Source organism: Bos grunniens, chromosome 24 (genome assembly GCF_055505025.1).
Source record: "Bos grunniens cultivar Pamir isolate PY7600 chromosome 24, Bosgru_T2T1.0, whole genome shotgun sequence".
In the NCBI taxonomy this organism is placed as follows: domain Eukaryota; kingdom Metazoa; phylum Chordata; class Mammalia; order Artiodactyla; family Bovidae; genus Bos; species Bos grunniens.
The window spans coordinates 63,012,401-63,039,055 of record NC_141188.1 but is presented as its reverse complement, the minus strand read 5'-3'; the positions used below and the strand labels follow the sequence as shown (position 1 = coordinate 63,039,055).

Genomic DNA, 26,655 nt, shown 5'->3' with positions numbered 1-26,655 from the left:
AGCTGTTATAAATAAGCAAATCACAGCTGTATTCAGCTTATGCCATCTTGGTTCTGTGCAAGCCCGTTTAGCTGGGAGTCATAGAACTCCGATCAGGGTGGCCGTGTGAGATAGTGGACAGTGGGTTGCTTTGTGTCAGAATTCTGGGTTTGAGTCCTGGTCCCGCCATCAGCTGACCATATGTCTTTGGAAAAGTAACCTCTTCGTGAGCATCCGTCTAGTAGAGGCGACAAGAGTCACGACTTATCTATAAGTCGTTGGGAGGATCAGGCCAGTTGATGGATATGGAAGAGTCCTATCAACTGCAGGGTGCCCCATGAATATTCATCTTCATTAAAAACACTTTATTTGTTACTATTTTTTATTTTGGGCTGTGCTGGTCTTGGCTGCTGTGCGCGAGCTTTCTCTTAACGGCTGACTGGGGGCTACTCTCCAGTTGCTGCGAGGGCTTCTCGTGGTGGTGGCCTCGCTTGCAGCCGAGCTCGGGCTCCAGGGTGCCTGGGGCTTGGGAGTTGTGGTGTGGGCTCAGTTTCTCTGAGGCATGTGGGATCTCCCCAGACCAGGGATTGAACCCATTTCCCCTGCATAGGCAGGTGGATTCTTAACCACCACTGGGCCACCAGGTAAGTCCACGTTTTCATTTTTAATAGGTACCTGTATATTAATGGGAAAGAGACATGGTTTCATCCTCAATATACATTCACTCTTAATAACTCGTTAAGTGCCCTGCTGCATTCCAGCCAGCAAGCCAGAAACAGAGACCAGTGGCATTCCATTGTCACTTCCCAGTATCACATCGCAGTGATGTGAGCTTTACTCCTTATCCAACATCAAATGATAATTTTTGGCCTTTAAAAATAAAGCCCAAGACCCAGAAAGATTAAGAATTAAGTTAATTTTTAAAGTAACAAATCTTTCTGTATATTCTTGTCTCCTTCATATGGTGCCGGTAATTTTTAAAATCAGATTTTCCTCTGGGCATTTCATACTAAAAATGATGAAGTTCCTTGTCCCTTGTAATTGCATTTCTTTTGATTTTCTTTTATTATGACTTGCATATCACTGACACTTTCCCCCTGGAATGTTAAAAGTATACATCATCCAGCTAAAAGGAAAAAATACTGTCTTCATAAAAATGGAAAAGAGAAAGTAGAGGTTCCTCTCGGTTCCAAACAAGGCAAAGTTCTCTGCTCTCCGTATGTGCCAAGGTTGATGTCATGGAGCCAAACCAGTTTTGAGTTATCTGCAATGAAAAAAAAAAAAAAAAAAAAACCAGTTCAACAGTCTTCTGGATTGAAAAACAAATTTTCCACAGCGTGATAACCCGAAAATGACTGAATGCATTCTCTCTGTAATTTCTGGGGCTGGAAAGAAAGAACGGGCAACCTTGAGTTCACTGGTGGCTCAGCGGTAAAGAACCTGCCTGCCAACTCAAGAGACAGAAGTTCAATCCCTGGGTCGGGAAGATCCCCTGGAGGAGGAAATGGCAACCCACATCAGTGTTCTTGCCTAAAAAATCCCATGGATAGTGGAGCCTACAGTCCAAAGGTCACAAAGACCCCTACACAGTGGAGCACAAGGGGCATGCGCTGGCGGCACGCGCTCACGCACCCACCTGTTATCTGAGGGACGGATGAAACCCGTAGGATCCCTTTGGTTGAGGTACTAACAGATCATCCAAAGTTACCACTAGTGAGTGTTATTTATGGGTGATAAGCAGGATATCATGGCAACTAGATGGGGAAACAGTGGAAACAGTAGCTGACTTTATTTTTCTGGGCTCCAAAATCACTGCAGATGGTGACTGCAGCCATGAAATTAAAAGACGCTTACTCCTGGGAAGGAAAGTTATGACCAACCTAGACAGCATATTAAAAAGCAGAGACCTTACTTTGCCAACAAAGGTCCGTCTAGTCAAGGCTATGGTTTTTCTAGTGGTCATGTATGGATGTGAGAGTTGTACTGTAAAGAAAGCTGAGTGCTGAAGAACTGATGCTTTTGAACTGTGGTGTTGGAGAAGACTCTTGAGAGTCCCTTGGACTGCAAGGAGATCCAACCAGTCCGTCCTAAAGGAGATCAGGCCTGGGTGTTCATTGGAAGGACTGATGTTCAAGCTGAAACTCCAATACTTTGGCCACCTGATGTGAAGAGCTGACTCATTGGAAAAGACCCTGATGGTGGGAAAGATTGAGGGCAGGAGGAGAAGGGGACGACAGAGGATGAGATGGTTGGATGGCATCACTGACTCGATGGACATGGGTTTGGGTGGACTCCGGGAGTTGGTGATGGACAGGGAGGCCTGGTGTGCTGCAGTCCATGGGGTCACAAAGAGTCGGACATAACTGAGTGACTGAGCTGAACTGAACTGAAGCAGGATATACCCAGGGAAGGCATCTCTTAGTTTTTCGGAAAATCATCTCTGAGTTATTGAAATCTGTTTTCATTCCATTTGAAATGTAGTTCTGTATCACTGTCACACAGACTTATAAGCAGGAGTGGATGGTGGGAACGTCAGGGGCCCTGCCCAGGAGTCTCATTTCTGGTTCCTTGTAGGTTGGTTGGTGTTTAGTTGCTCAGCTGTGTTTCTTTTGCGACCCCATTGACTGTAGCTGCCAGGCTCCTCTGTCCATGGGATTTCCCAGGCAAAGCGTGGGTTGCCAATTCGTTCTCCAGGGGATCTTCCCAACTCAGGGATCAAACCTGGGTCTCCTGCGTTGGCAGGCAGGTTCTTTACTGCTGAGCCACCAGGGAAGCCAGTGCCTTGAAGGTTTGAGTGCTTCTTGCTGTTGACGCCTAGAGTAGCAGCATGTTCCTAGCTTCCAGTTTCCTCCCCCCAGATCAGCTCTAGGATCCAGGCATCCACTGTACCTAGAACAGACGGAATGGCAACCCTGGAACTTTTAATTAGAACCAAGAAGTCCCTAGTGGACTATGTCGCCCAGTCTCCCAATTATGTAACCTTTTTTCTGCCTGCTTTTGGTGCACAGACACTTAAAATGGAGCCCCAGAATCTTCAAGTTACGATATTTAGGACCGGAAAGGGCCTTCAGAGGACAGGAGGGGCCTTTCTCTTCCTGCCACAAATAAGGCCCTTGAAACCTGGAGCAGAGACTCCCTTGACGGCAAGGAGAGGATCTGGGCCTGGGGTAGCTGACGCTCAGACCCCATAGCTTGCCCACTGTGTGGGTGGTCATGGGAATAAGGAAGGTACAATGGGCTTCTCAGCAAAGGCACACATCTGCTCAGGCTCTTGCCTCCAAGAGGGTGTGCTCCCTCGTTCAACATTAGAACTAGGGAATTTCTTACCCTCTCATCAAAGATCTTACAGACTTGATGGCAGTCAAATCCTACATGTTTTTAAATAATATAAATTTTTAATGTTTTGGCGGTGCTGGGTCTTCCTTCTGCGGGTGGGCTTTCTCTAGTTTCAAGGAGCAGGGGGCTGCTCTCTAGAGGTGGTGCGTGAGCGTCTCATTGCAGCGGTTTCTCTCGTTTCAGAGCTGAGGCTCCAGAGGGCTGGGCTGCAGCGGCTGTGGTACATGGGCTCATTCGCTCTCTGGCTCGTGAGGGGTCGAACCTGCGTCCCCTGCATTGGCAGGCGCACTCCTAACCCCTGGGCCGCCGGGGAAGTCCTGAATTGATACGACCGATGTAAAATGCGGCCTCACTTCAGATGCACAGTGGTGATTCACTCTGTGTATACATTGCAAGACGATCACCACGGTGTCTTATTAACAAGCATCCCTCACCAAGTTATAAAATCAATTCTTTTAACAACTTTCAAACATACTATATGAAAGTTGCTAAAAGGAATTACTTATTTTATATATAGAAGTTTATATAAAAGGTCTTATAGACATGATGGCAGTGAAATTATAATTTTTAACATTTAAAATGACCCTTAATAAAATGACCTTTCCCAGCTGATGTACCAAGTAGTAAAACTTACCTATTTGAATCTGCAATTCATCAACCAAGAGCTTATGACTGTGGTCAGATATCCTTCAAAAACTCTCCAGGTGTGAGTCAACCTTAATTTTTTTTTCAATTTTGGGAGTTGAGTAGGTGAGGATTACCTCAGAAGACATTTAAATGACGTTTCAGGTTCAAATGGAAATGGAAAGCACATAAAATTGTAAGGCCTAAGAATTTCAAGAATTTGGCAGAGGTGAAAACTCACAAAGAAAGCACACAATTAGACATTTTCATTCTGCCCGTTTATCCGGCACAAATCCCTCTCCAGTTGGCCCATCACTCCCCTGCCGGCATTTAACCCCACAAGGGTTAACGGAGGATTCTGGAGCCAGCGGCTGGCTCAGACTCCAGCCAGGATCTCAGGCCCGGCGTCCTCTCCAGGTACCGTGGCTGGAGGGCCACACGGACGCCTCACATGACCCTGCCCCATCTCCTGTGACCTTCAGGTCCCTTTGTGCCCATGAGCTGGGTCACTGAGCCAGGAGGAGGGCTGGGAGGTCCTCACCTGGCCTTCCCGTGGCTGCCGAGATGGCACTGGTCCCACAGAGCCCACATGCAGCCCTCCATACATCCGAGAGGGTGGACATCAGTCTCTCCCGGGAAACTCAGGCAGGCGGGTTGCGGGGCTCAGAGGACCGGCTTGGAACCAGCACTGAGGCTCCCCTCCCCTGCCCAGTGCCCCGCCGGCAGGATGCCAGGCCTCGTGTACTGGGGGCGGCGGGGAGCGGGCTTGGCTGAGAGCCACTGCACACGAGCCACTGTGCTCCGCTTGTCCATCTCAGAGCTGCCCTGGTGGCTCAGGTGGGAAAGAACCTGCCTGCGATGCAAGAGACTCGGGTTCCATCCCTGGGTCGGGAAGATCCCCTGGAGAAGGGAATGGCAACCCACTCCAGCATTCTGGCCTGGAGAATCCCATGGACAGAGGAGCCTGGCGGGCTACAGTCCATGGGGTTGCAAGAGTCGGACACGACCGAGCGACTAACACTGCCTGCGTTTGTGCGTCTTTAGTTTGCTTAGAGGCCTTGTCCTGAACATGCTCTCTCTCAGCTGCCACTCCTGAATCGTTTAAAAATGAAAAAAGCACTTCGAAGTTCGGCCTGACCGCGACAATCACCAACTCGCCCCGCAAACGTCCAGCCTGCCAGACACAAACGGAACATGAAAGGATGGCGTGCCCAGCAAGCAGACGGGTTTTGTAAAAAGCTCCGTGGGCAGCTTCCTAGGGATGCAAAGGCCTCTGGCTTTGTTCAGTCATGAAAACACGTCCGAGCGGAAGTCAGCGGAGAGGACGGCCCGTGGTCTGCGTTGGGCGTGGGCTCCCAGGCGGGGTCTGTGCCCGTGGCTGGGCCTCCCGGCCCCCCGCGCTGCCCGCGACGGGGTGGTGGGGACACGGTCGCTGTGACTCAGCGGAGCCCGTGAACCGAGCCTGCGCAAGGGCCGAAATCCTCTCCCCACAGGGGAGGTGCCGGAGTCTCCCTTGCTAGTGTGCTGAACAGGCCTCAAGCTGGATTGGTTTTTGAGACGCAGGGAAAGTGCTTCACATTCCAGACGTCCCGGTGAAACAACCCTGCAAGGAGGCGGAAGGAGTTTCTCCTTCCGGACTCACATCTCTATCCACGTCATTTTTATTTTTTAATTTATGTATAGTCCATGGGACCGCAGAGTCGGACCTGACTGAGCGACCACCACCTCCACTCTCTCACTTTCACGGCTGACTTGCTGTTTCAGGTGCACAGCGAGGCGATTCAGTGACACATGTATTATTTTTGAAATTATTTTCCATGATAGGTATTACAAGATATTGACTATAGTTTCCTGTGCCCTATAGTAAACCTTTGTTGCTTGTTGCATATCTGTTTTTTTTTTTTTTAATTAGAAACCTAGCATTCTATGCATACTAAGCCAAACAAGTGGAATCAAAATGTCATAAATTTAGTTAGGCAAAAATTCCTAAGTTTTCTAAAATATATTCTGCACATCCTTTTTGAATGCTCTTGAGGAGGCGCATGCAGGAGCAGCCACCAGGGCCAAACCACAGAGAGGGATTCCAGGAAGCCACACGTGTTCCAGGGGATCCAGACTGCAGAGCCACTGGGCGGGGGGCTCCGGAGTTGTGCGTGCTCCCTGCTCACGGCGCTGCTTCTGCTAGAGGCGCCCTGCGCCCCACACCCAGCCTGCACGCACAGGCTTACCCACCGTGGTGTGGCCCCGACCCTGCCTTGAGTCTCCTGCGCTGAAATCCAGCACCTCCTTTCACCCCTTATGCAAACTCCCGCAGGCCTGGAGCCATACCTAGGGGCTGAACAGTTCTGACTGCAGCTGTGTGACCTTGGGCAAGTTGTATAACCTCTCTGACCTCTGACCAAGTTGAATAACCTCAACTCATCTTTTCTGTCAGTCGCTCAGTTGTGTCTGACTCTTTGCGACCCCATGGACTGTATCCTGCCAGGCTCCTCTGTCCATGGGATTTCCCAGGCAAGAATACTGGGGTGGGATGCCATTTCCTCCTCTAGGGGATCTTCCCGACCCAGGAATCGAACCTGTGTCTCTGCATCTCCTGCAGTGGCAGGTGGATTTTCTTTTACCACGGCACCACCTGGGAAACCCCAATACTGCACTTGATCTTAGCCAGAAGGCCAATATGTAATGTTGTTTAGGAGTCACCGCATGGGGTTGGTGCAGCAGTTCTCTCTACTCATCCCAGAAGTCGACTTTAAATACATGCTGGGATGAGTGGTTTGACTGGGGTTGGATTGCTTGCTTCAGATGCATCCAAAGAAGAAATCAAAGCCAGAGGAATGAAGGCTGCTCTCATGAAAAAGCCCCATGCAGTGCCTGCAAAACCTGTCCAGAATTTTTACCATTTTTATTGTAGGAAGCATTTTACACGTGGATCCAAGATCCATGCTCTTGGCCAAGAGATTCCCTCGGTGAAAATAACAATTTGTTAGAACCAAAGTCTTACCTGAAGGCTTCACCACCCCAAACTTGAACTCATCCTTGTGACCTTAGGGGTAAATGAAGTTTCCAGGGGGATACTTGCGTCTCTGAGCCATCGCACTAGGAGAACATTTGCTGAGTCCTTGATCTGAAGCTCGGCATTGGGTGGGAGAGTCCCTTGGACAGCAAGGAGATAGTCCATCCTAAAGGAAATCAACCCTGAATACTCATTGGAAGGACTGATGTTGAAGCTCCAACACTTTGACCACCTGATGCAAAGAGCTGACTCATTGGAAAAGACCGTTATGCTGGGAAAGATTGAGGGCAGAAGGAGAAGAGGGTGGCAGAGGATGAGATGGTTGGATGGCATCACTGATTCAGTGGACACTGACTTAAGCAAACTCTGGGAGATGGTGAGGGACATGGAAGCCCGGTGTGCTGCAGTGCGTGGGTTGCGAAGAGTCGGACACGACTTGGCGACTGAACAACGGCAACTGGGTGGAGGAGTGCACTGTCACAGGGAAGCCAGGGTCCCCTGAGTCTCTCTGAGCGCAGGGCTGGGTGTGGAGCAGGCAACAGCTGTGAGCCTGCATCCTGGAGTTCAGCTCCAGTGGTGCTGCTCCCAGGGGTCAGGGCAGGAGGAGCTGTGAGGCAGGGCCTTTGGACGGGACACCTGCACTGACCTGCCGGGGCCACGTAAGAGTCCCGGGCTGGCCACTCGCAGAGGAGGAGATGGTGGAGGAGGCCCGAGTGTGGGTCAGAGCCCACCTTGGGTCCAGCCGGCCACGCCCAAGCCCCTCTGGAGGCGGGCCCCCAGGCTCTACTCGGCCAGCCCGGCACTCGGCTGAGCTCGCATCGAGAGGGCCGGTGGCCTGGGAAGTTCGGCTCCCTGGGCCCGCTGTCCCCCAGCGGGGCCCGCCGCCCCCCATCGTGGCCGCCGCCCTCCACAGACCCGCCACCACCCCCATCCAGGCCCTCCGCCCCTCAGCGGGCCCACCGCTAGCCACACTGACGGCCTGGCTCAGGGCGCACGCGTCCTCTCGTGCCTTGCTGGCGTCCACAGCCGGCTCGCTTCACGGCAAGGGGCCCTCGTGAGGAGTCAGCGGTCCCCCAGAGGCTGTGTTGACGGAAGGTTCTCAGCCCCTCCACCCACTCGAAGCCAATCCGGGATCCCCGCTCTCCCTGGGAGTCGTCTGTCTCCGGCTCTGTGTATGTGCACGGGCTTCGGGGTGGCTCAGACGGTAAAGACTCCGCCTGCAATGCAGGAGACCCGGGTTGGATTCCTGGGTCGGGAAGATCTTCTGGAGAAGGGATAAGCTACCCACTCCAGTATTCTTGGGCTTTCCTTGTGGCTCAGCTCTTGAAGAATCCGCCAGCAATGTGGGAGACTTGGGTTCGATCCCTGGGCCGGGAAGATCCCCTGGAGAAGGGAATGGAAACCCACTCCAGTGTTCTGGCCTGAGAATCCCATCCGTGTCTCTGTCTCTCCACCCCCCTCTTTCTGTTTCTCTCTCTTCTCAGTCTTTCCCTGTCTCTCTTTCTGTGTCTCTCCTGTCTCTTCCCGTGAGTCTCTCGTCTGTCTCCCTTTCTCTGTTTCTGTCTCGCTGTCTCTGTGACTCTGTGTGTCTGTCTCCCTCTCTGTATGTATCAGTCTCCCTGTGTCTCTGCTGTCTGCCTCTGTCTGTCTCTCTTGTCCTCTGATTGTCTCTCCTCTGTCTCTCCCTGTGAGTGCCCCTCTCATTCTATGCGTATTTAAAGCCCATGTCGTTCTGGCGGCAGAGCACACGCCGTCAGAAGGCCTTCCCAGGGAGCATCTATCTGGACGAGCAGCCACACCGGCAAAGCTGCACCTAGTGAAGGAGCCCACGTCCAGGACCCGAGCGCGGCCGGTGCCCGGCTCTGCGGGCCGAGGCGGAGGCCGCCGCCGCGTGCTCCTTGAGGAGAGGTCTGCTCTCCTCCCTGGACGTGGGAGGACTGTGCGGGAGGAGGAGGCTTGTCCGAGAGCGGGCAGCGCGCCTCGAGATGCATCTGTTTCCATTCGTGTTGAGTCCTTCCAGGTGAACTGAACTAATCATAAGCTGCAAAATGAAAGCAGACCTTCCCCTGGCACGCCCACATGGAGCCCACTGAGCAGGTCACCACCACGCCCCCGGCCCCTCCCCAGCGCTCAGTCTTTCTGGAAGGCGGGTGGGTCCCGGGTGCGCAGGGACCGTCGCACAGTGACTCACTGGGCAGATGGCAACAGGGTACGGCTTATTGTATCCTGGGGTGCTTCTCTGCAGGATGTGAGCGTCCTGGGAGGCAAAGCAGGGCTATTAATAGCGACTCACTTGCCACGGACTGAGGACCCAGGATCAGCAGCGTCGAGGCGGGGGCGGGATGCGCCCCCCTCGCGGTGGGGGCGGCAGACGGGTTCCTGAGCCCGTCCTGGAGGGAAGGCCCGGGCCCGGCGTGGCGCGGAGCTTCCAGAAGAGATGCCGTGTTGGTTTCTCAGCCAGTCCTGAAAGCAGGTGTCAGCGCAGGTCAGGCCGGGGGCTGGCGGGCCGCCGAGGACGGCGCCCCTTCCTGCTCCGCCACTGGACACACGCCCTCCAGGTCCGAGGCCACTTTCAGCAAGTTCCTGTTAGGAATGCGCTTCTCTGCGCTCTCCCCACACCAGCCTCAGTCAACACCTGCTGACTTAAACCAGCGGAGAGTCAGGCCTGCGGCCCTCGACTCGGGTCTGTCTGGGAAATCAGGGACCCACGCACCCCCGCCCCCATCAGGTGTCCCGATGACAGCACTCAGACCGCGCTGCGGGGCTCGGCGAGCATCCGCCCAGTTCCCGTCTCCAGCCTATGAATTCACTCTGGGGCGGCAGGGAGGGCCGTGGGTTCCTCGCCGGCCGGACCCCGCGTTCACCGGCCACGTGGCCGGCGCAGCCCAGAGGGGGCCCTCTGGGGCGGGGGCGCGTCTCCCGGTGAAGGCCACGCTCACACCCCGGCAGGTCTGGACCCTGGCGAGGGGGCCACCCCTGTGAGCAAGGATTCCAGAACAAGCGGCTCCTTCAGTCCAATTCCGTGCGGCATAAAAATAGCTTAGTGCCCTTCTTCGTGTAGTGTAAAAAATACGATTTTAAAGAATAATTGACAAACCTTAAAATTCAATTCGAAGTGACTGACTTTTAAAAAGTGTTTCTTTCCGGCGGTGCTGGGTCTTGGCCGCTGCGGGCGGGCTGCTCTCCAGTTGCGGCGCCGGCCACTCCCCGCGGCGGCTCCTCCTGCTGTGGAGCGCGCGCTCTAGGCCGCCGGCTCATATTTGGGCCCGGCAGCTGTGGTGCATGGGCTCAGCTGCCCAGTGGCATGTGGGATCTTCCCCCAGGGGTCACACCAATGTCCCCTCTATTGCAAAGCACTGGACCAGTGGGAAGCCACTGGACCACGAGGGAAGCTGACTGCTTGGTTTTAGTATTTCTAAGGTCGTGAGACCCATCACTGTTCTCTAATTCCAGAACTGTCTATCACTCTGGCAAAAAAAAAAAAAAGTCCTGTGCCTGTTAGCAGTCACTGTCCTCTCGTCCCTCTCCAGCCCCAACCCACTCCTGTCCCTAGGGATTTGTCTAATTTGGACATGTCATAGAAATGAAAGTGAAGTCGCTCAGTCTCGTCTCAAACTTTGCGACCACATGGACTGTAACCCGCCAGGCTCCTCCGTCCATGGGATTTTCTAGGCATGAGTTCTGGGTGGGTTGCCATTTCCTTCTCCAGGAGATCTTCCTGACCCAGGGATCGAACCTGGGTCTCCCCCACCGCAGGCAGACTTTACCATCTGAGCCACCAGGCCTCAGATGCCCCTCCATAGCATCGCGCAACATGCGGCCCTTTATGCCCGGCATTTTCATCCAGAGTAACGTTTCCAAGCTGCATCCATGCTGCGGCTCGTATCAATGCTTCATCCCTTTCTGTGGCAGCATAATATCCCATGGTGGGGATGGCACCCTACTGTTTTCTATTAGCTGGTAGACATTTGGGTCACTTCCACTTTGGGCTATTATAAATCACACTGATGTGAATATGTGTGTTCACATTTCTGTGTGAACATATATTTTCAGTTACCTTGGGTGTACATCTAGGAGCAGAATTTCCGGGTCGGGGGGTAACCGCTCACCTCTCTGAGGAAGCCCCACTCTTTTCCACAGAGGCCGCGCTTGCTTCTTTTCCCGTGAGTGATGGGTGCGGTCTCTGCTTTCTCTCCTTCCTTGTCGGTACTGGTTATTGTCCACTTTTGACGTGAAAGCCATGCTGGTCGGGGTGAAGTGCCATCTCATTGTGGTTTCCATTTGCATTTCCCTAAATGACTGATGAGCTTCTAGACCATTTGGAGATCTTCTTCTGTGAAATATCTATTCAAATCTCTGCCCATTCTTTAATTGGGCTATCCGTCTTTTTATTGTTGAGTTATAATAATTACACTATTTTTTGTTGATGTGCTTTCATTCCAACAAAATTCCATCATAATGGGATGTTTCCCCCTAACAGTGAAAATAACATAAACCCAGAGCAAGAAAGGACCAAGTGCCAGAAAATGCACGGCTCTCTTGCCAAAAGAAGGTAGTGGAATGAGGAAGGTCAGGAAGAAAAATGAAGTCACTTTGTTTCAAAGCCAAAACCCTGCAAGGCAGTTTCCTGCAGCCTCTGGGCCTGAAGGGTCCTGGGGGAGCCACCCTTTGAAGGAGGACAGCAGCCGTGGTCTCCTTCCTCGAACCCCAGAGCCCGAAGGGCAAATGCCTTTGTTGTTTACTCGCTTGGTTGTGTCCGACTCTTTGCAACCCCATGGACTGCAGCCCGCCAAGCTCCTCTGTCCATGGGATTTCCCAGGCAAGAATACTGGAGTGGGTTGCCATTTCCTTCTCCAGGGGATCTTCCTGACCCAGGGATTGAACCTGCATGTCCTACACTGGCAGATTCTTTTTAACACTGAGGCACCTGGGAAGCCCCAGAATGCATCCACACACACACACACACGCACCCACACACACACACACATGCACGCACACGCACACGCACACACGCACACACACACACACACACGCACACGCATGCATTTATAGAACTCTCCTGCTCACCAAAGCTGCTGTGAATGCGTGAGAATATCAAGGAGCCATTCTTATAATCCAGGCCTGTGTCTTATTTAGCTTTAAGACTCCTCAGCACCTTATAAAAAATGTCTGGTTCCCAAATGAATCAGCAAGTCAAAGATGAGATTTCAGGGTCTTCTACAGAAACGGCTTTAGTCTCACGTTGGTTTATCATCTGAACCTGATGAACCAAACGGTACAATTATTTAACATGTTTGTTTGTTTGTTTTAAGCACATTTTGCTGTAGATGGATTGCTTGGCCCATTTCCACAGACACCTTTTGAATCTCTGGACTGTTCTCACCTCCTAAGCCCACAGGTGGCCGAGTCCCCACTCCTGCAGTATTTACACAGCCAGCGCAGCCTGGAATTCCTCACTGCACTTCTCTCCAGACTGCAGCAACTACCCAGCCCTAGAGCAGTGAGACTAGCAGAACCTCTGAGGTCCCACCGGCCGGCAGCCTCTGGTTCCGGCCTCCAGCACATGGACGGGGCCCGCTGCCTTGGAGCTGGCCCCATGGCTGCGGGGTCCCCAGAGCAATAGACGCCTTTGCAAATGAGGTTCAAACTCTGCCCTGCTCTAGAAGGGAAGGAACCCTTGGGGTTCTCATTTTTCTGCCCTCTCTCTCGCTCCTCCTTTGGGCCCCTGCCTGATTTGCATCCTCAGCTCAATTTGCATCACAAAATACACCCAGTCTTCCCTGGATCCAAGGAGGCGGAGGCGGGCTGGGCCAGTCCTGTGTGGGCTTCTCATCTCCTGCCATCGGTTCTCTAGCAGGTTTCTGGTTACACCCAGATGACACTTGGATTAGGTTTCATTTTTATGTCCTTGGCTTCTGATGCAACGAGCCCCTCCCCCTGGGCCCAGCGTGCCTCCAAGGTGGAGCCCCCTTTACTGCGAGGCTGGGAGCCCCTGCGGACCTCGGTTAAGGGTCCCGCCGTCTCTCACGTGGGCCCCCATCTGCAGGCCAGGCAGCTGTGTGTCCTTCAGTTATATGCTCCAGTTGTCAAGGTTTTTTCTGTTTCCTTTTCCCCGGAGCCCGGAATCAATACTTCGGGAGTAAAGGCGGGGCGGGGAGGAGGGAGGAAGCGCCCAGGGGACTGGAGTTGGCCACCGCCCACCGTGGCTCTCTGCTCCAGACGGAACCTTCCAGACTCATTCAGCACAAAGTGGCTGCAGAGGAAATCCTGCCGGGCCAATGATAAGGCGGGAAGTGGAGTCACTTCCTCACCAGCTGCTGTGTTCAGGTAGACACAGCCCTGGCTTCCTCGAGTGTGCTGCGCAGGCCACCGCGCCCAGCGGCCTGGCCACCGCTCCCCCTTTGATCTCAGCCCCAGTGGGCGTCCAGGCATCGCTGCCTCCCGGCTTCAGGCAGAGCCCTGCTCTCTGCTCTGCAGGTGTCTCCCTCCCTGCGTGGCTTCCTCTTCTTCCCACCATTCCTGCTCGAGTGGGGCTTGGACGTCAGTTGCCTCTGGGCACTGGAGAAACCATGGGTCCTGTTTACTGGGAACAAGGCTCACACCCCTTGCTTCCGAGGTGGCCCTAGGTGAAGCGTCCACCTGCCAATGCAGGAGACGTAGGTCCGACCCTTGGTCAGGAAGATCCCCTGGAGGAGGTAATGGCAACCCACTCCAGGATCCTTGCCTGGAGAAAATCCCATGGACAGAGGAGCCTGCAGTCCATGGGGTCGAAAAAGAGTCAGACACGACTGAGCAAGTGAGTGTGCGCACACACACTCATACCTCTTAGGAGATTCCAAGACAAGGAGCCACCAGCGGTCTTGATGTTCCCATGAAGGTCTAGGATCGCCTTGACACCTTTGACCATCTGCCCTGTCCTGTACAGGGGGCATCAGCTCTGCCTCTACCGCCGTGCGCAGAATTACTGCTTTGTTAGCTCCACTCTGCATTCTCAGTCTTCACAAGACAGGGATCTCCCTGACAGAGGGACAGATGGTTCAGAGGGCTTGGAAATGCCCCACAGCTTATACCTCCTGTGGAGACTCCAGGGCGTTCAGGTGGGATACTGTTCAAAACTGTTGAATATCACAATGCCACCACCAATGTGGCACGGACACCGACCAGTGACATCCAGCGCTGACCATTCTGAACGATCTGAACTTGAGTTCTTCACCGGAAGACACTAGAAGCTGCTGCAGCAAAAAAAAAGGCATCTGGTTTTGTTCCAGTGCAAAGTTTATTTGTCCTTTGTATATGCTCCTTTTGAAAAACATCATCTATTAAAGTGTGTTTGGAAAGCCTGGTCTACAGTAAGGTGTATTTCAGCTCCACAAGCATATGCTGAGTGCCTGACATGTGACAGAAACATGCTCCAGGGATCCAAGGATAAATAAAACATGGTCCCTGCACCTCCAGGTGCTAATAGCTGAATGAGGGGAGACAGACATGTAAACAGATGACCTTCAGAGAATACAGTGAGCAGGGACTGGCTGCGGATTATTTAGCTCAGCCCAGGGACCTGGAGAAAGTTGCCTGCAGTACACGACTGCACCGAATTCGTGAGGGAACTGGATGAACTTATCAAGTGACAAGAGCTGAGCAGGAAGCTGGGTGGGGAGAGCACTGGGAGCCTGCGTGCCATGTTAAAGGATCTTGATCGCAGCACAGAAGTGACAGACTGGCTTCTGAATGGATCCTCTGGCTGCAGCAGGGAGAGAAGATTGAAGGGTAGGGCACTTGACTAAAGGCAGAGAAATTAGGTGGGAAATCCCAGCACTGATCCTGGGGAGAGAAGGCAATGAGGCAAGAGAAACAGTGAGGGGCCAGATCAGGGCTCATATCCTGCCCTGTAGAATTCGCCTTGCCCTCACCACCTCAGAGCTCTCTAGCCTGACCTCACGCTACGGGAGACGTAGCATCTGGACCTCTTCCCCCAGCGGCTTTCTCTAACCCCTTCCTGTGCACAGGACCAGCCAGAAGTGCTGGAGTACGGATGCCTCCATAGGAGCAACCCTTAGCCAGCGAGTGGGAGGAGTTGGTGTATAAACACCCCAGCTCCCTAGCCACTTGCTGAAATGACGGAAGGTGCGTGCTCTGCACTGGCCCTCAGGTGGTCATGTGGGAGGCGATCCCCGTGGAGTAAAATGGTAAAGCCTCGGGTAACAGAAAATACCGAAGGCGTCTGATGGCAGCGTTTGGCTTCCTCTTAGCGCCCTCTGATTTTCTCCTTGCTTTTGCTCCATGCAGAGCAGAAATGGCGGCAGGCCTCCATCTGGCTGAGGTTCACATGCTCATGGAAGCACACGAGCCCGTTCTCTAGGCTAGGATCTGTTTAAGGGCGGGACGGCTCCCCACTCAGCCTCTTCCACGATCATGTAAGGCGTCCACAGTCAGCTCAAAGGCTGGAGCGTACCTGAATCTCCTGTCTGTTCACAGCCGACCGAGGTCACCTTTCCATTTCCCTGTGAGTGCTAAGAGCCAGCGGGGAGCCTGGACTGGCAGAGGCTGCTGCGCCGTTTCACTCAGTGTTATGTTGGGGACATCCTTCCTTGCCAATAAATATAGGGCACAATTTTTAGTGACTGATCCATATTCCATTGGGCTTCCCTGGTGGCTCAGTGGTAGAGAACCCACCTGCCAATACAGGAGGTGCGGGTTTGATCCCTGGATCAGGAGGATCCCCTGGAGAAGGGAATGGCAACCCACTCCAGTGTTCTTGCCTGGGCAATCCCATGGACAGGGGAACCCGGCGGGCTACAGTCCACAGGGTCACAAAGAGTCAGACACGACTGAGCGACTAAACTATAACATATTCATTATCATATTTTCAGATGTTTTTGTTTTAAAGTTTTATTAATTTTTTCAAGATAAATAATTAGAAGTAGAATCACTAACACATGAACGGTATTTTTAAAGCTTCTGTTGTGCATTTCCGAACATGAACGGCCTCTCCACCTCCCTGCTCCGGAGAGCCCCTGAGTTGTGTGAGAGTATCTGGGCTCCCGCCCCCATCCCCACACCATCCTGTTTTAGTGGAACTCAGTGGTCTTCTTCAGTTCTTGACATTGTGATTCATTTGGTTTTAAATCTCATTTTATTCGGAGCCAGGTTTAAATGAAACTTTTTGAAGGATCTGAAGGGGAAAGGAAAATCTTGGAGAGTGGGCTGCCTTGAGGGAGGTGTCGGGGGGACGGGGGCGGGAGGGATGGGGCTGAGTGGTCCCAGCGCAGGGAGAAGACCCTCTGACCCCCTACCCCCACCTTCGCTGACTTGAGCTGTCTGTTCCTACCTGGTCAGTCCACACCTCCCTGGCCGACTCCCAGCCCTGCAGCCAGAGCCTGGGCTTGGGGCATTAGCTGCCCTGCTCCTCTGAGGTCGGCGCTGCTGGAACTCAGACGCCGGCCATCTGTGGCCTCTGGATGTGAAGTCTGTGGGGAAGCTGTCTGCAAAAGGGCCTCCAGAGCTGGGGTGCTGCCTGCCTCCCCTCTGAAGTCGGGGGCTAACAGAAGGAGAAGGGCCCTCCCCTGGAAACCCGCCGTGCCCATCCCTGAGGTCGGGCAGAGCCCTGGCCAGTCCCGACACGACCAGGGGCTGAGTGCACCCTGAACATATAGGCGGGGGTTTTGTCCAAATCACATGACGATGGCCCAGGTTTTCTTCTTCCCTCTTTGTTGCTTTTAATACATAAAATGAGCATGTGTTTATTTAAAACAGCTTTCAGACTTAAACAAATAATGACAGACTGTTCAAACAGACTTCGGAAATCACCCTGATCAGGATGTTTGAAAAAGCAAGAAGACTCCCCCATGAAAACAGCTTTTGGAGCTTCACTCCTGAAACCACAGGGTCTGCTCTGCACTTTAGAATCATAGATGGGCAGATTATGGGGTAGATTCCATCTCAGGGGCGGGGGGGGGGGGGGGGGGGGCGCGTTAAATGATGCCTCTCAGCCCTACAGCCTGACTTAATATATGAGGAAGTAAAGCTGGGCGTGTGTTACCGCTTCCAATTTTCCACCAGAACACATCATGTGTGTATGTTTGAATTCACGATTTCTTTAGAAATCACCAAGTATCTTCAGAACCAAGAGCTGACACCTTAGAGGGAGTTGGACAATTGTTTCTGAAAATTAGCAGGCTCAGCAGACCGCCTGGAGGCCAGGGCAGTTTGAGGAGTATCACCACAGGTTAGCAAGAGGACAGACCAGAGAGCGCGGTGATGTTTCCTCCAGTTCACGCTCGGGGCCACGTTTACAAATGGCCCGAGTCACCTACGTTTATCTTCACAATAACCAGTTTTATGGGTGAGATAAATGAAGCTCAGCCTCGGGTAATTTGTTCAAGGTCACAGGCAATAAAATGTCAAAGCTAGGATTCCACGCAGACCTCCTCCCTTGAGCTCAGGGCTCGTTCCCAGATCCCTCTGTGCCCATGCTTTGGGTTAAGAGATGCTATGTTAGCTCATCCCACTTCAGAAATGATTTCTTTCTTTGTAATGCACATCAGAAATGGGCCGTGAAGCACAGTTATTTATACAAGCGGCTGGGGCTGGGCAGGGAGGTCTTCCAGCCCCGGGGGTGGGGTGCTGGGAGAGGCGTCTCGTCTCCCCAGGGCGGGTCGAGCACCAGGCAGAGCGGCCTGAGTCTCCCTGCTTCCCCCATCTCCCGAGGGGGGCGCCTGGTCTGGAAGGGTCAGGTGGCTGAGGCCTTAGTCTCTTCCATATCCCGCCAAAGACAACTCCATCGATAACTAAAGGGATGCAGGGCCCAGCTGCCGACCCTCCCAACACGGAGCTGAAGTGCCTACCGCCCAGTGCGCCCTTCCGAGGAGTCGGGGCGCCTCTGGCTGGTGTGGGGGTTCCAGCCTTCCCGTTGTGAGAGAAAACAGCAGGGAGGGGAGGGCTGTGTCCGGGGCGCACGCTGCAAGAGGCAAGTCTCTGTGCTGGTCCTGACTCCTCCTGCCCCATTTGCCCCGACATTAGGGAGGCCGGGGTCCTGACACGCAGCCGTGATGGCTGGCTCAGCTCCAGGCCAAGGGCACTCAGCACGCGTGTCATCTGCATCTACTGCCCGGCTTTGCTGAGACTCAAACTTAGAAAACTGTTTAACAACAGATTAAGAAAGAAGAAAGCCCTTGCGCCCTCTCCTGGTAAAAGCTAATCCAGTACCTCTATAACACAGGGAGCCGAGCCTGGCACTCTGTGATGACCTAGAGGGGTGGGATGGGGGAGGAGAGGGGCTCCGGAGGGAGGGAGTATTTGAGCGGTTGTGTGTTGTTCAGCAGAAATCAGTACTACGTTGAAAAGCAATGATCCTCCAATTAAAAATAATTAATTAAAAAATAAAAAGAATTGGTTAAATAAAGTACAGCATAGATACAGATATATAAATATACGTGGTGGAAAATTATGCAGTCATGAAAAATAACTGTGCACATTTATATTTACTAACACAGGAAGTTCCCCTAATGATGCCTTAAATGTTCACCTTCGAGATTACTGCCAAGATTCCCATAGATGGTTGTATGTAAAAGGAATAATTCAAATAGGCAGAGTATCTGGGTAATGTATTAGGCCAAATACAGAATTCAAACCAATGTTTGATGTTGGAAAACCTTAATCATTAGTTGAACAAACATTTCTCGAACACCTACATGTACTAAGACCATGCACAGCACTGGGTAGACAAAAATAATACCTGATCCCTCTACTGCAATACCTGCCCCCAGCGGACAAAAGCACAGTCAGCGTCATCAGACCCTCACACAGGGATGCTGGACCTGTGTGCTCCGTCTCCCTCAGTGAAACTCTCTGCTCTAATTCCAGGTTTGGGGGGCTAACTGGAACTATACCTTGTTTTCCCCTTCATACCTGATTAATCCACCAAGGGAAAACACTTCACTTACTGCTTTATACCTTCAGATATGCATGCATGCACGCTCAGTCGCTTCAGTCCAGTCCAACTCTCTGTGACCCAAAAGACTACAGCCCACCAGGCTCCTCTGTCCATGGGATTTTCCAGGCAAGAATACTGGAGTGGGTTGCCATGCCCTCCTCCAGGGGATCTTCCTGACCTGAGGATTGATCTCGCATCTGCCTGCGTCTCCAGCACTGCAGGCATATTCTTTACCCAACTGAGTCACCTAGGAAGCCCATATATTCAGACAGAGTTGTCCAAATACTCATTGGGTCCAAACACAGAATCTACTCTTCCCCAGCAAATCTAAGAAATGAGCATTCAATGGTCTCAGCTTTTTCCTTACAGCACAAGAACAAAGTAAAGGACTCTTTAAGACGGGCATGAAGAAGAAAGAAAATAATGCATGTCGGCATCCGTTACAAGTGCCTGGCCTACAGCAAGCATTCAGTAAAGGAGTAGTTGGGGTTTTTAAAAATTATTTTTATGAATGTCCACGCTAGCTAAAATTGCAAAGCCTCCAGTATTTCTACCGCTTTGCTCTTTTATTTCTCCCGTTAGCACTTCCCGCTCTCTAATGCGCTTTCCGACACGTGTAAGTTCTGCTTCCTGTCTGTGCCCCTTCACTGGACCAAAAACGTTTGCGCTTTTGGTCTATTTCACTCACGGCTGTATCTCTGCTGTGCCTGGTTTGTGTGTAAGGTCTCAGGAAGTATTTCCTGAATGAAAGTGAAAGGAGTGGGTCTGAAATCATTATCCCCGAAGTACATTTGACCTTTGCCCTCAGCCTTCTGAAGGTACAGGCACTTCAGATGCCTCTGCCCCTGTCAGCTGGCACTGCGCTGGCACTTTTTTTGTTATAGTAACAGGAAATATTTAATACTCTAATACTCTTTTTCTCCCGCCCTCTCCCCCTCTACAGGACGCCTTTGTGGAGCTGTATGGCCCTAGCATGCGGCCCCTGTTTGATTTCTCCTGGCTGTCTCTGAAGGCACTGCTCAGTCTGGCCCTGGTGGGCGCTTGCATCACCCTGGGTGCCTATCTGGGCCATAAGTGAAGCCCAGAGGCCTGCCGCCAACAAATATGCAGAAGATTCAAGAAGCAGCAGAAATAATATGCATTGTTGCTGATGCACCACTGAAGTGAAGCTGTAGTCTCTTAAAAAGAAAAAAAAATAACCAACCAATCAACCAACACCACCACCACAAACAGCTTTCAGGCTCAACGTTGAATCAGCTACTTACTGCCAAAGGGAAATACAATTTATTTTTTACATTATTAAGAAAAATAAGATTTATTTATTTAACAGAGTCCCGTTGAATCTGTCTTTGGAAACCCCACCACGAATTACCAAGCCCCACCTGGATGGCTCTACCTGGCTCTCTCGTGCCTGTAAACACAGATTTTTGTTCCATACTGTTGGCTGGACTGAGTCAGCCAGCTGAAAAGCAAACAAAGTGACAAAGGACCCGACTGTTCCAGAAGCCGGGTTTCTGGCTGTTGGAGGTTCGGCAGAAGGTGTTCATTTGCTTTTTTTTTTTTTTAATTGGGGGGGGGGGTGCCTGGAGGTTGTGTTCTTAGAGGGAAGGTGCTCGGAGGGGAGGCCTTTCTTCCCTGGCCCGAAGAAGGGGCACTGCGCCTTTGGTACACACCAGGTTGGAAGAAGAAAACATCGGGGAATGCACAGCCTCCAGTATTTCTACTGCTCTTCTCTTTTGTTTTCCCGTTCGCACTTACAACCCCCTAATACGCTCCACGATACTAGTAAGTTTGGTTTGCTGTCTGCCCCTCTTCACTGGACCAAAAGCGTTTGAGCTTCTGGTCTACTTGGACTTCGTATTTGCCAAGACCTCCACCGCAAAGGCCCGTGGCGGGAAGAATGCCCTTAAACCATAGGAAAGTATTTTTTTAAGCTGCCGATTGTGCCGAGAAGCAACTTACACAATATCATCCAGTACCTTAAGGCCTGACGTGCTTCTTCACATATTTTGGACTCGCTCCCCCTCCAAATCCTGGCTTGGCTCTGTCTGCGCAGGAAGCGGAATCCTCGGGCCGAGGACGCGGACGCGCTCCGTGACGTCGTCGGCACCAGCGCCCCGAGCGCCGGCTTCTGCGCCGGAGGCCGCGGCCCGCAGCCGCGCCTCGGCCGGCCTGCGGCCTCGTCCTGGCGCCGAGCCTTGGAACGAGCCGCGTGCCCGCGGGCGGCCGGGAGAGGAGGCGGGAGGCCTGGGCCCGCCACCCTGGGCCCCGGGCAGGCCCGCCTGGAGCGCGGAGCGGGGCTGAGGCTCTGAGGGCGCGCGTCTCCGGAGGAAACCGAGGCGGAGGCGAGCGACGCGGGCCGCCGCGGAGAAACGCGCGGCCTGCGCGCGCTGGGCCGCGGCCGCCAGCCTCCGCGCTACGGCGCCGACTCTGTGGAGGAAACGGAGCGGGAGGTCGGAGTCGTCTCTGGGGCGGAGGAAACTGCGCAGGTGGGGAGGCATGGGAGCCGCCCCCGAGCACCGCGCGGCCTGCTGTGCGTTGGGCCGCCAGCCTGCGCGCCCCGCCTGAAGTGAGAGTTTTGGAAGACTCTGGGGAGCGTTATAAATCCTAAAGGAAGCGTTGAAATGGATTAACTGACCTATGTCTGTGGAATTAGGATGTAAAGCATTATCTTGTCATTGTAGTTTGGTTTTATTTGAAAACCTGACGGAAAGGGATGGGGGCGGGGCGGGCAGGGAAGCTCCCGGTGTGGAATGCGGGGATTATCTATATATCCTGGGGCGTTAGAAAAGGAGAAGAGAAAAGGCAGTGCTGGAAGACGCTAGAGGAGGAGCAAAAGAAGAAGAATCTCCAGCTCATAAACTACAAAATATTTTTTTCAAGTTTAGAGTCAGCCTTGAGATGTATGTGGAGCAGCTGCGGCATTATTGCATTATAACATTTATCCGTATACCATTTATCTGTATTAACTTTGGAATGCAGTTGTGTTCAGTGTTTAATGCTGTGGTTAATATTTCGAAAGCTGCTTTAAAAAAAAAGATACATGCATCTCAGCATCTTTTTTTAAAAAATGTGTTTAGTTATGGCCTCTACACTAACTGTTAGCAAAATGATCATTTTTCCCTTTTGAGATTTTTGGCTCTTAATTCTTTAAAAGAATTTCTGAGGAGGTGAGACAAGCCCTGGTTCTCAGCTACCTGAGAAATCCTGGAGCTTGCTGGCCACTCAACCACTTTGTGTCAATCAATCTACATCCACTTCCATGTCAACAAAATTGTTTATTGTGAGGGACAGTATTTGTTGTCCCTTTGACCCTTTTCCTTTAGGTTCACCTGTCTTGGCCAAATCAGAATTTAACTTACATCATTTAAGAGTGCATACATGTTTGGTTAAACCCATGAGGTTCATTCACTTTGAAATCCAGATGGAAAATGACCAGGGGATTAAATTCTGGCTCTGATGGTTTCACCTTTAAAGATGGTTTCTGGGGCCTGTTTCCATGGAAACCTATTTAGAGCCCTCCAACTCTCCTTCCATGGTCCTTCTCCGTGGCCATCCTCAAGTTCTTCCTGAAATGCAGTGGCACTTAGGCCCCATGCAGAGAAAGCTGGAAACCCATGGTATGAAGCCAGACCTCCCTGGCGGGCCTCAGGGAACAAGACGATCAGACCTTTGAATGATTCTAATTTTTAAGCAAAATGTTATCTTATGAAAGGTTTACACTGTCAAAAGTGATGAATATGGAATATCAAATTCTGTGCTGCTATCCTGCCAAGATCATTGTAATGGAGTCAGTTTGCAGTACACTCCAACTGGCGAGCTCCTCCAAGCTGCTTTAGAAGTAACCATGAAGAGCACGGACATTTTTAATATAAAACTTGTTTGTCTTTGGTTATTGTTGTTGTTGTTTATTGTTCAAATTGAGATTTGCAGAGTATTCTAAAAATGTATATATAAAAAAGGTCATAGAGGCTAATTTCAGGCTGGTTTCCTTTTGCTGTGGGATTCCATTATCTGGTTTTAATGATAAGTGTTGCTGGTTGCCTGACCCCAGAACTGTACAGTATTGTGGCTGCACTCTCTCAAAGAGATCAGACCTTTGAATGATTCTAATTTTTAAGCAAAATGTTATCGCTAAGAGTAGTTGAAGTTGCATTTTTCTTGTTGTTAAAAACGTTAGAAGCAATGAATGTATATAAAAGCCTGGGCTAGTCATTTTTTTTCCTCCACCCTTTTTGCATTTTCTCAGTTATCTTGCATTTGGACAGCATAGACTGAATTCCTACCTATTTGGTGGGGAGGAGGGATTCACACCAGAATTGCCCTCAGCATGGTACGCAGGCCACCCAGGTCAGGGTTCAACAGAACACGGTGCACTCCCGAAATGGAGTTCCAGGGCTCTAAAAAAAAAAAAAAACCACAAGGAGCAAAGCACTCAAGAACCTCCTGGGTCCTCCCAAGCCCTTGCTGCACAGACAGCCCGAAAGAGGGATCAAATGACAAATCGCATCTTCTGCAGCAAACAGCTCATCTCAGATTTTACAGTGGCTGAAAAGTCTTATGGGCTTGAGATTTGGATTAAAGTCACATTCTGAAAGAAGGAAGCACTTTGCTATGGTTCAAGCCAAAACCCAACATCCTCTGCCCCAGCCCACTTATCTCTGCCTACTCAGATATGACCTTCCATTTAGATGTGACTTCTGTTTCATTAGTACATGTTTATGCTTACCATTTAAAGAGCTAGTCCTAGCCCAGTGTGGGAAGTTAGGAAGCGGCTGTAAATCAAGAGAAGCTCTAATAAGTAGGGTTAGCCTTAAGTACGTAGGGCAGTCCCATACATGTCTGCTTTTTCACACCGAGGGTCTGTGGGTGAATTGCAAATTGTATTGCAATTAAACTTATGCTAAAGCGAGAGATTTATAATGTGAACTTAAATTCTAATTTCAATTATACTTTAAAGGCAGCGGCTGTTTTATACTTCCTTATCACTTATAGTTAGTAATGTACACCTCTTCTATCAGAAAAAAACAGGAAGGGCTTGAAATATAAGCCATTCTAAGGAAATTAGGGAGTCAGTTGAAATTCTATTCTGATCTTATTCTGTGGTGTCTTTTGCAGCCCAGACAACTGTGGCTACACACTTCTTAAGAAATACAATTGTACATTGTCAGGCTTATGAACATTCTAATCAGATCTTTATTGTTACTCAATTTGAATCTTCCCAGGGATTTTTTTTTTAATTATTATGAGACAAAGGACATTTGTTGCAGGGGTGGGAGGAGGAATTTTCAAATGAGCAAAACATTCTCAAGATTGGATCAGGGTGTGGAGTCTTTCAGAACAGCCAGGACTGTAGGATATGAAATAGAACCAAGTGAGAACTTCACAAGGATCAGTGTGATGCCTCTGGGAAAGACTTTATGCAACAAACAAGAAACACTTTTAAGTTCTGTGGTATATTTAGCTTCTAGAGACAACAGAACCACTCAGAGTCCAGCTCTATGATGATGCAGATGAACCAAAATTCTAAACATCTGCCATCAATGGTATTAATTTCAAGCCTGGATATGTCTAATGGCTATTTAAACAGTAAATTTGCAATTTTTAACCAATGGGATGGTTAATGAAAACCTTCTGGTTGGTAGGGACATGTATTTCTAAATGCTTTATTGCGCACAATACAGGGGGTAGGGGTGGGGAAGTGAGACTGAATTGGGTAAGTAATAATAATACAAGTCCCTTATCCTTACCCAAAGAATCATTCAGCTCCATGTCTGTGCTCATAAGACTAGCATTAGACAGCCATGAAATACACATCTCCCAGGGCAGAAAGAAAACCACATGGAGTATGAATGGTATTGCCCCAATTCATCATAACTACCCCAGGAAAATGACTGAAAGCCAATGCATAAAAACCAATGACAAGGTTGTTTTGGGTCCCAAGGTAAGCTCAGCAGACAAAAACACTTGTGGAAGATGGAAAGGCTTAATCAAAAGATCCAGGCCTGTTACTAAATATGACTATAGTGTATCAGTAACTCCGTATTCCTAAACCTTTTAGGGAATCTGCAGTAGGCCTTCCAGCCAGCTCACTTCATTGTTTTTGCCTCTGGGGTAGTGTTTGAAGGTGTGATACCCGATCACATTTCTTTGGCGGAAGCCTGTTTTTATTATACTATCTTCTTAAGTTTTCAACCAAGTTTTGCTTTTGTTTTGAATTACTGAGATCATTTTCAATAAAATAAATGTGTAAAAAGTGGTTTTGTATTGGAAGCTTTTGTTATCAAGATGTTCACACTTCTCCCTTCCATGGGCTGTTTGTAACATGGATATTTCTTAGGGGTGGCTGACATCCTGCAACACTGTACACACACAAAAATATGTGCTAAGTGAGCTTTAGACAGTTACGATAAAGTGAGTCTCTAGTCGGCCAGTGTTAAATATCACGAGGTTTCCTTTGTGTTGTTGGGGAGAGCCATGCTACCACTCAACTCTCCTTGTCTGTTCAGTTAATATTGTGAAGAAAAGTAAAGTACCGTGTAAGGTGTTGGTTGTGCCCTGGAATTGTTTGTAATGTGGTAATGTGATTTTGCTCCATCGTTCAAAGCACTTCTTAACGAGCCAGCAGAGCCACTGGGAACCTAAAGCCCTGGGGGCTCAGTCTATGGATCTGTCCTTCTGGAGAAGCCACCTTAGAAGGAGGCTTTATTTCTTGGTTACTCACCCTCCTGCTGTGACCCAAGGTGGACCAGCCTTGAGTTCTACTTCTGGAGGAAGCCATTGTGCCTGCTGGCTGTGTTCCTTCACACCAAGTGAGGATCCCAGCCTCTGTGTTGCGTAAGATTGTATGGAAAGGGGAGAAAGAATCTAAAAGTTACGGTTTGAAGTGAGTGTTTTAAGATAACCAAAGCAGTCACTTGCTTTGGAACATAAAGACCTTAAATAGCTGGGCACCTGTTGTTGTTCAGCTGCTGGACTGCAGCACACCAAGCTTCCCTGTCCTCCACTATCTCCCTGAGTTTGCTCAGACTCATGTCCATTGAGCCAGTGATACCATCCAACCATCTCATCCTCTGTCGTCCCCTTCTCCTCCTGCTCTCAATCTTTCCCAGCATCAGGGTCTTTTCCAGTGAGTCAGCTCTTTGCATCAGGTGGTCTAAGTATTGGCGCTTCAGCTTCAGCATCAGTCCAGTGAGTATTCAGGACTGATTTTCTTCAGGATGGACTGGTTGGGTCTCGTAGACCAAGGGACTCTCGAGTCTTCTCCAGCATTACCACTCGAAATTACTAATTCTTTGGCGCTCAGTCTTCTTTATGGTCCAAGTCTCACATCAGGGAGGCTGTGTTTCCCTGTGGTACTGCTACCCTAGACAGGCCTCAGTCCTCCAAGGCTCTTCCCTCCAACTCAGCTGGTCGGGCCCTGATGGCAGCATCCAGCTGTCGAGTCTCTGCTGGCTGCCCACCCGGGTTCTCAGGACCTTGGAAGGTGGGTGTTGGCTTCTATTTTATAGGCAAAAACTGAGACTCATAGACAATATACCCAAGTCCTCAAACCTCGTGAACTGCAGAGGCAGGGTTTGAGCCGCAGCCTGGCTCCTCCCGGGCCTTGCTTCCCCAGCAGTGTCCTTCAGTCGTCCGCACACGGGAGCCTTGGGGCACAGCCTTTGTGAGGGGTAGGCCAGCTTGGGGTGATGGGAAGAATCCACATTCTTGGGCATCCTGGGGTGCTCTCTGTCCTAGACAGCCCTGAGGTCAGGCCAGTTCTCCTCTC

General features: G+C 50.9%; 1 protein-coding gene and 1 long non-coding RNA gene across 2 annotated transcripts in view; one reads left to right on the top strand and one right to left on the bottom strand.

The window, feature by feature from the left end:
* Window positions 1-19,996, top strand: part of BCL2 (BCL2 apoptosis regulator) — a 192,163-nt gene extending 172,167 nt beyond the window's left edge. Inside the window, exon 2 of the mRNA XM_086373717.1 lies at window positions 19,828-19,996. Within this exon, the coding sequence (XP_086229843.1) occupies window positions 19,828-19,962 (135 nt within the window). The 3' untranslated portion in view covers window positions 19,963-19,996. The remainder of the gene's footprint in view (window positions 1-19,827) is intronic.
* LOC147346417 (uncharacterized) lies at window positions 1,021-7,281 on the bottom strand. Its single transcript, XR_015154181.1, has 2 exons — window positions 6,941-7,281; window positions 1,021-1,243 (listed from the first exon to the last, which is right to left on the bottom strand). It is a non-coding gene; the product is annotated as an uncharacterized LOC147346417 (long non-coding RNA).
* Window positions 19,997-26,655: the final 6,659 nt, after the last annotated feature.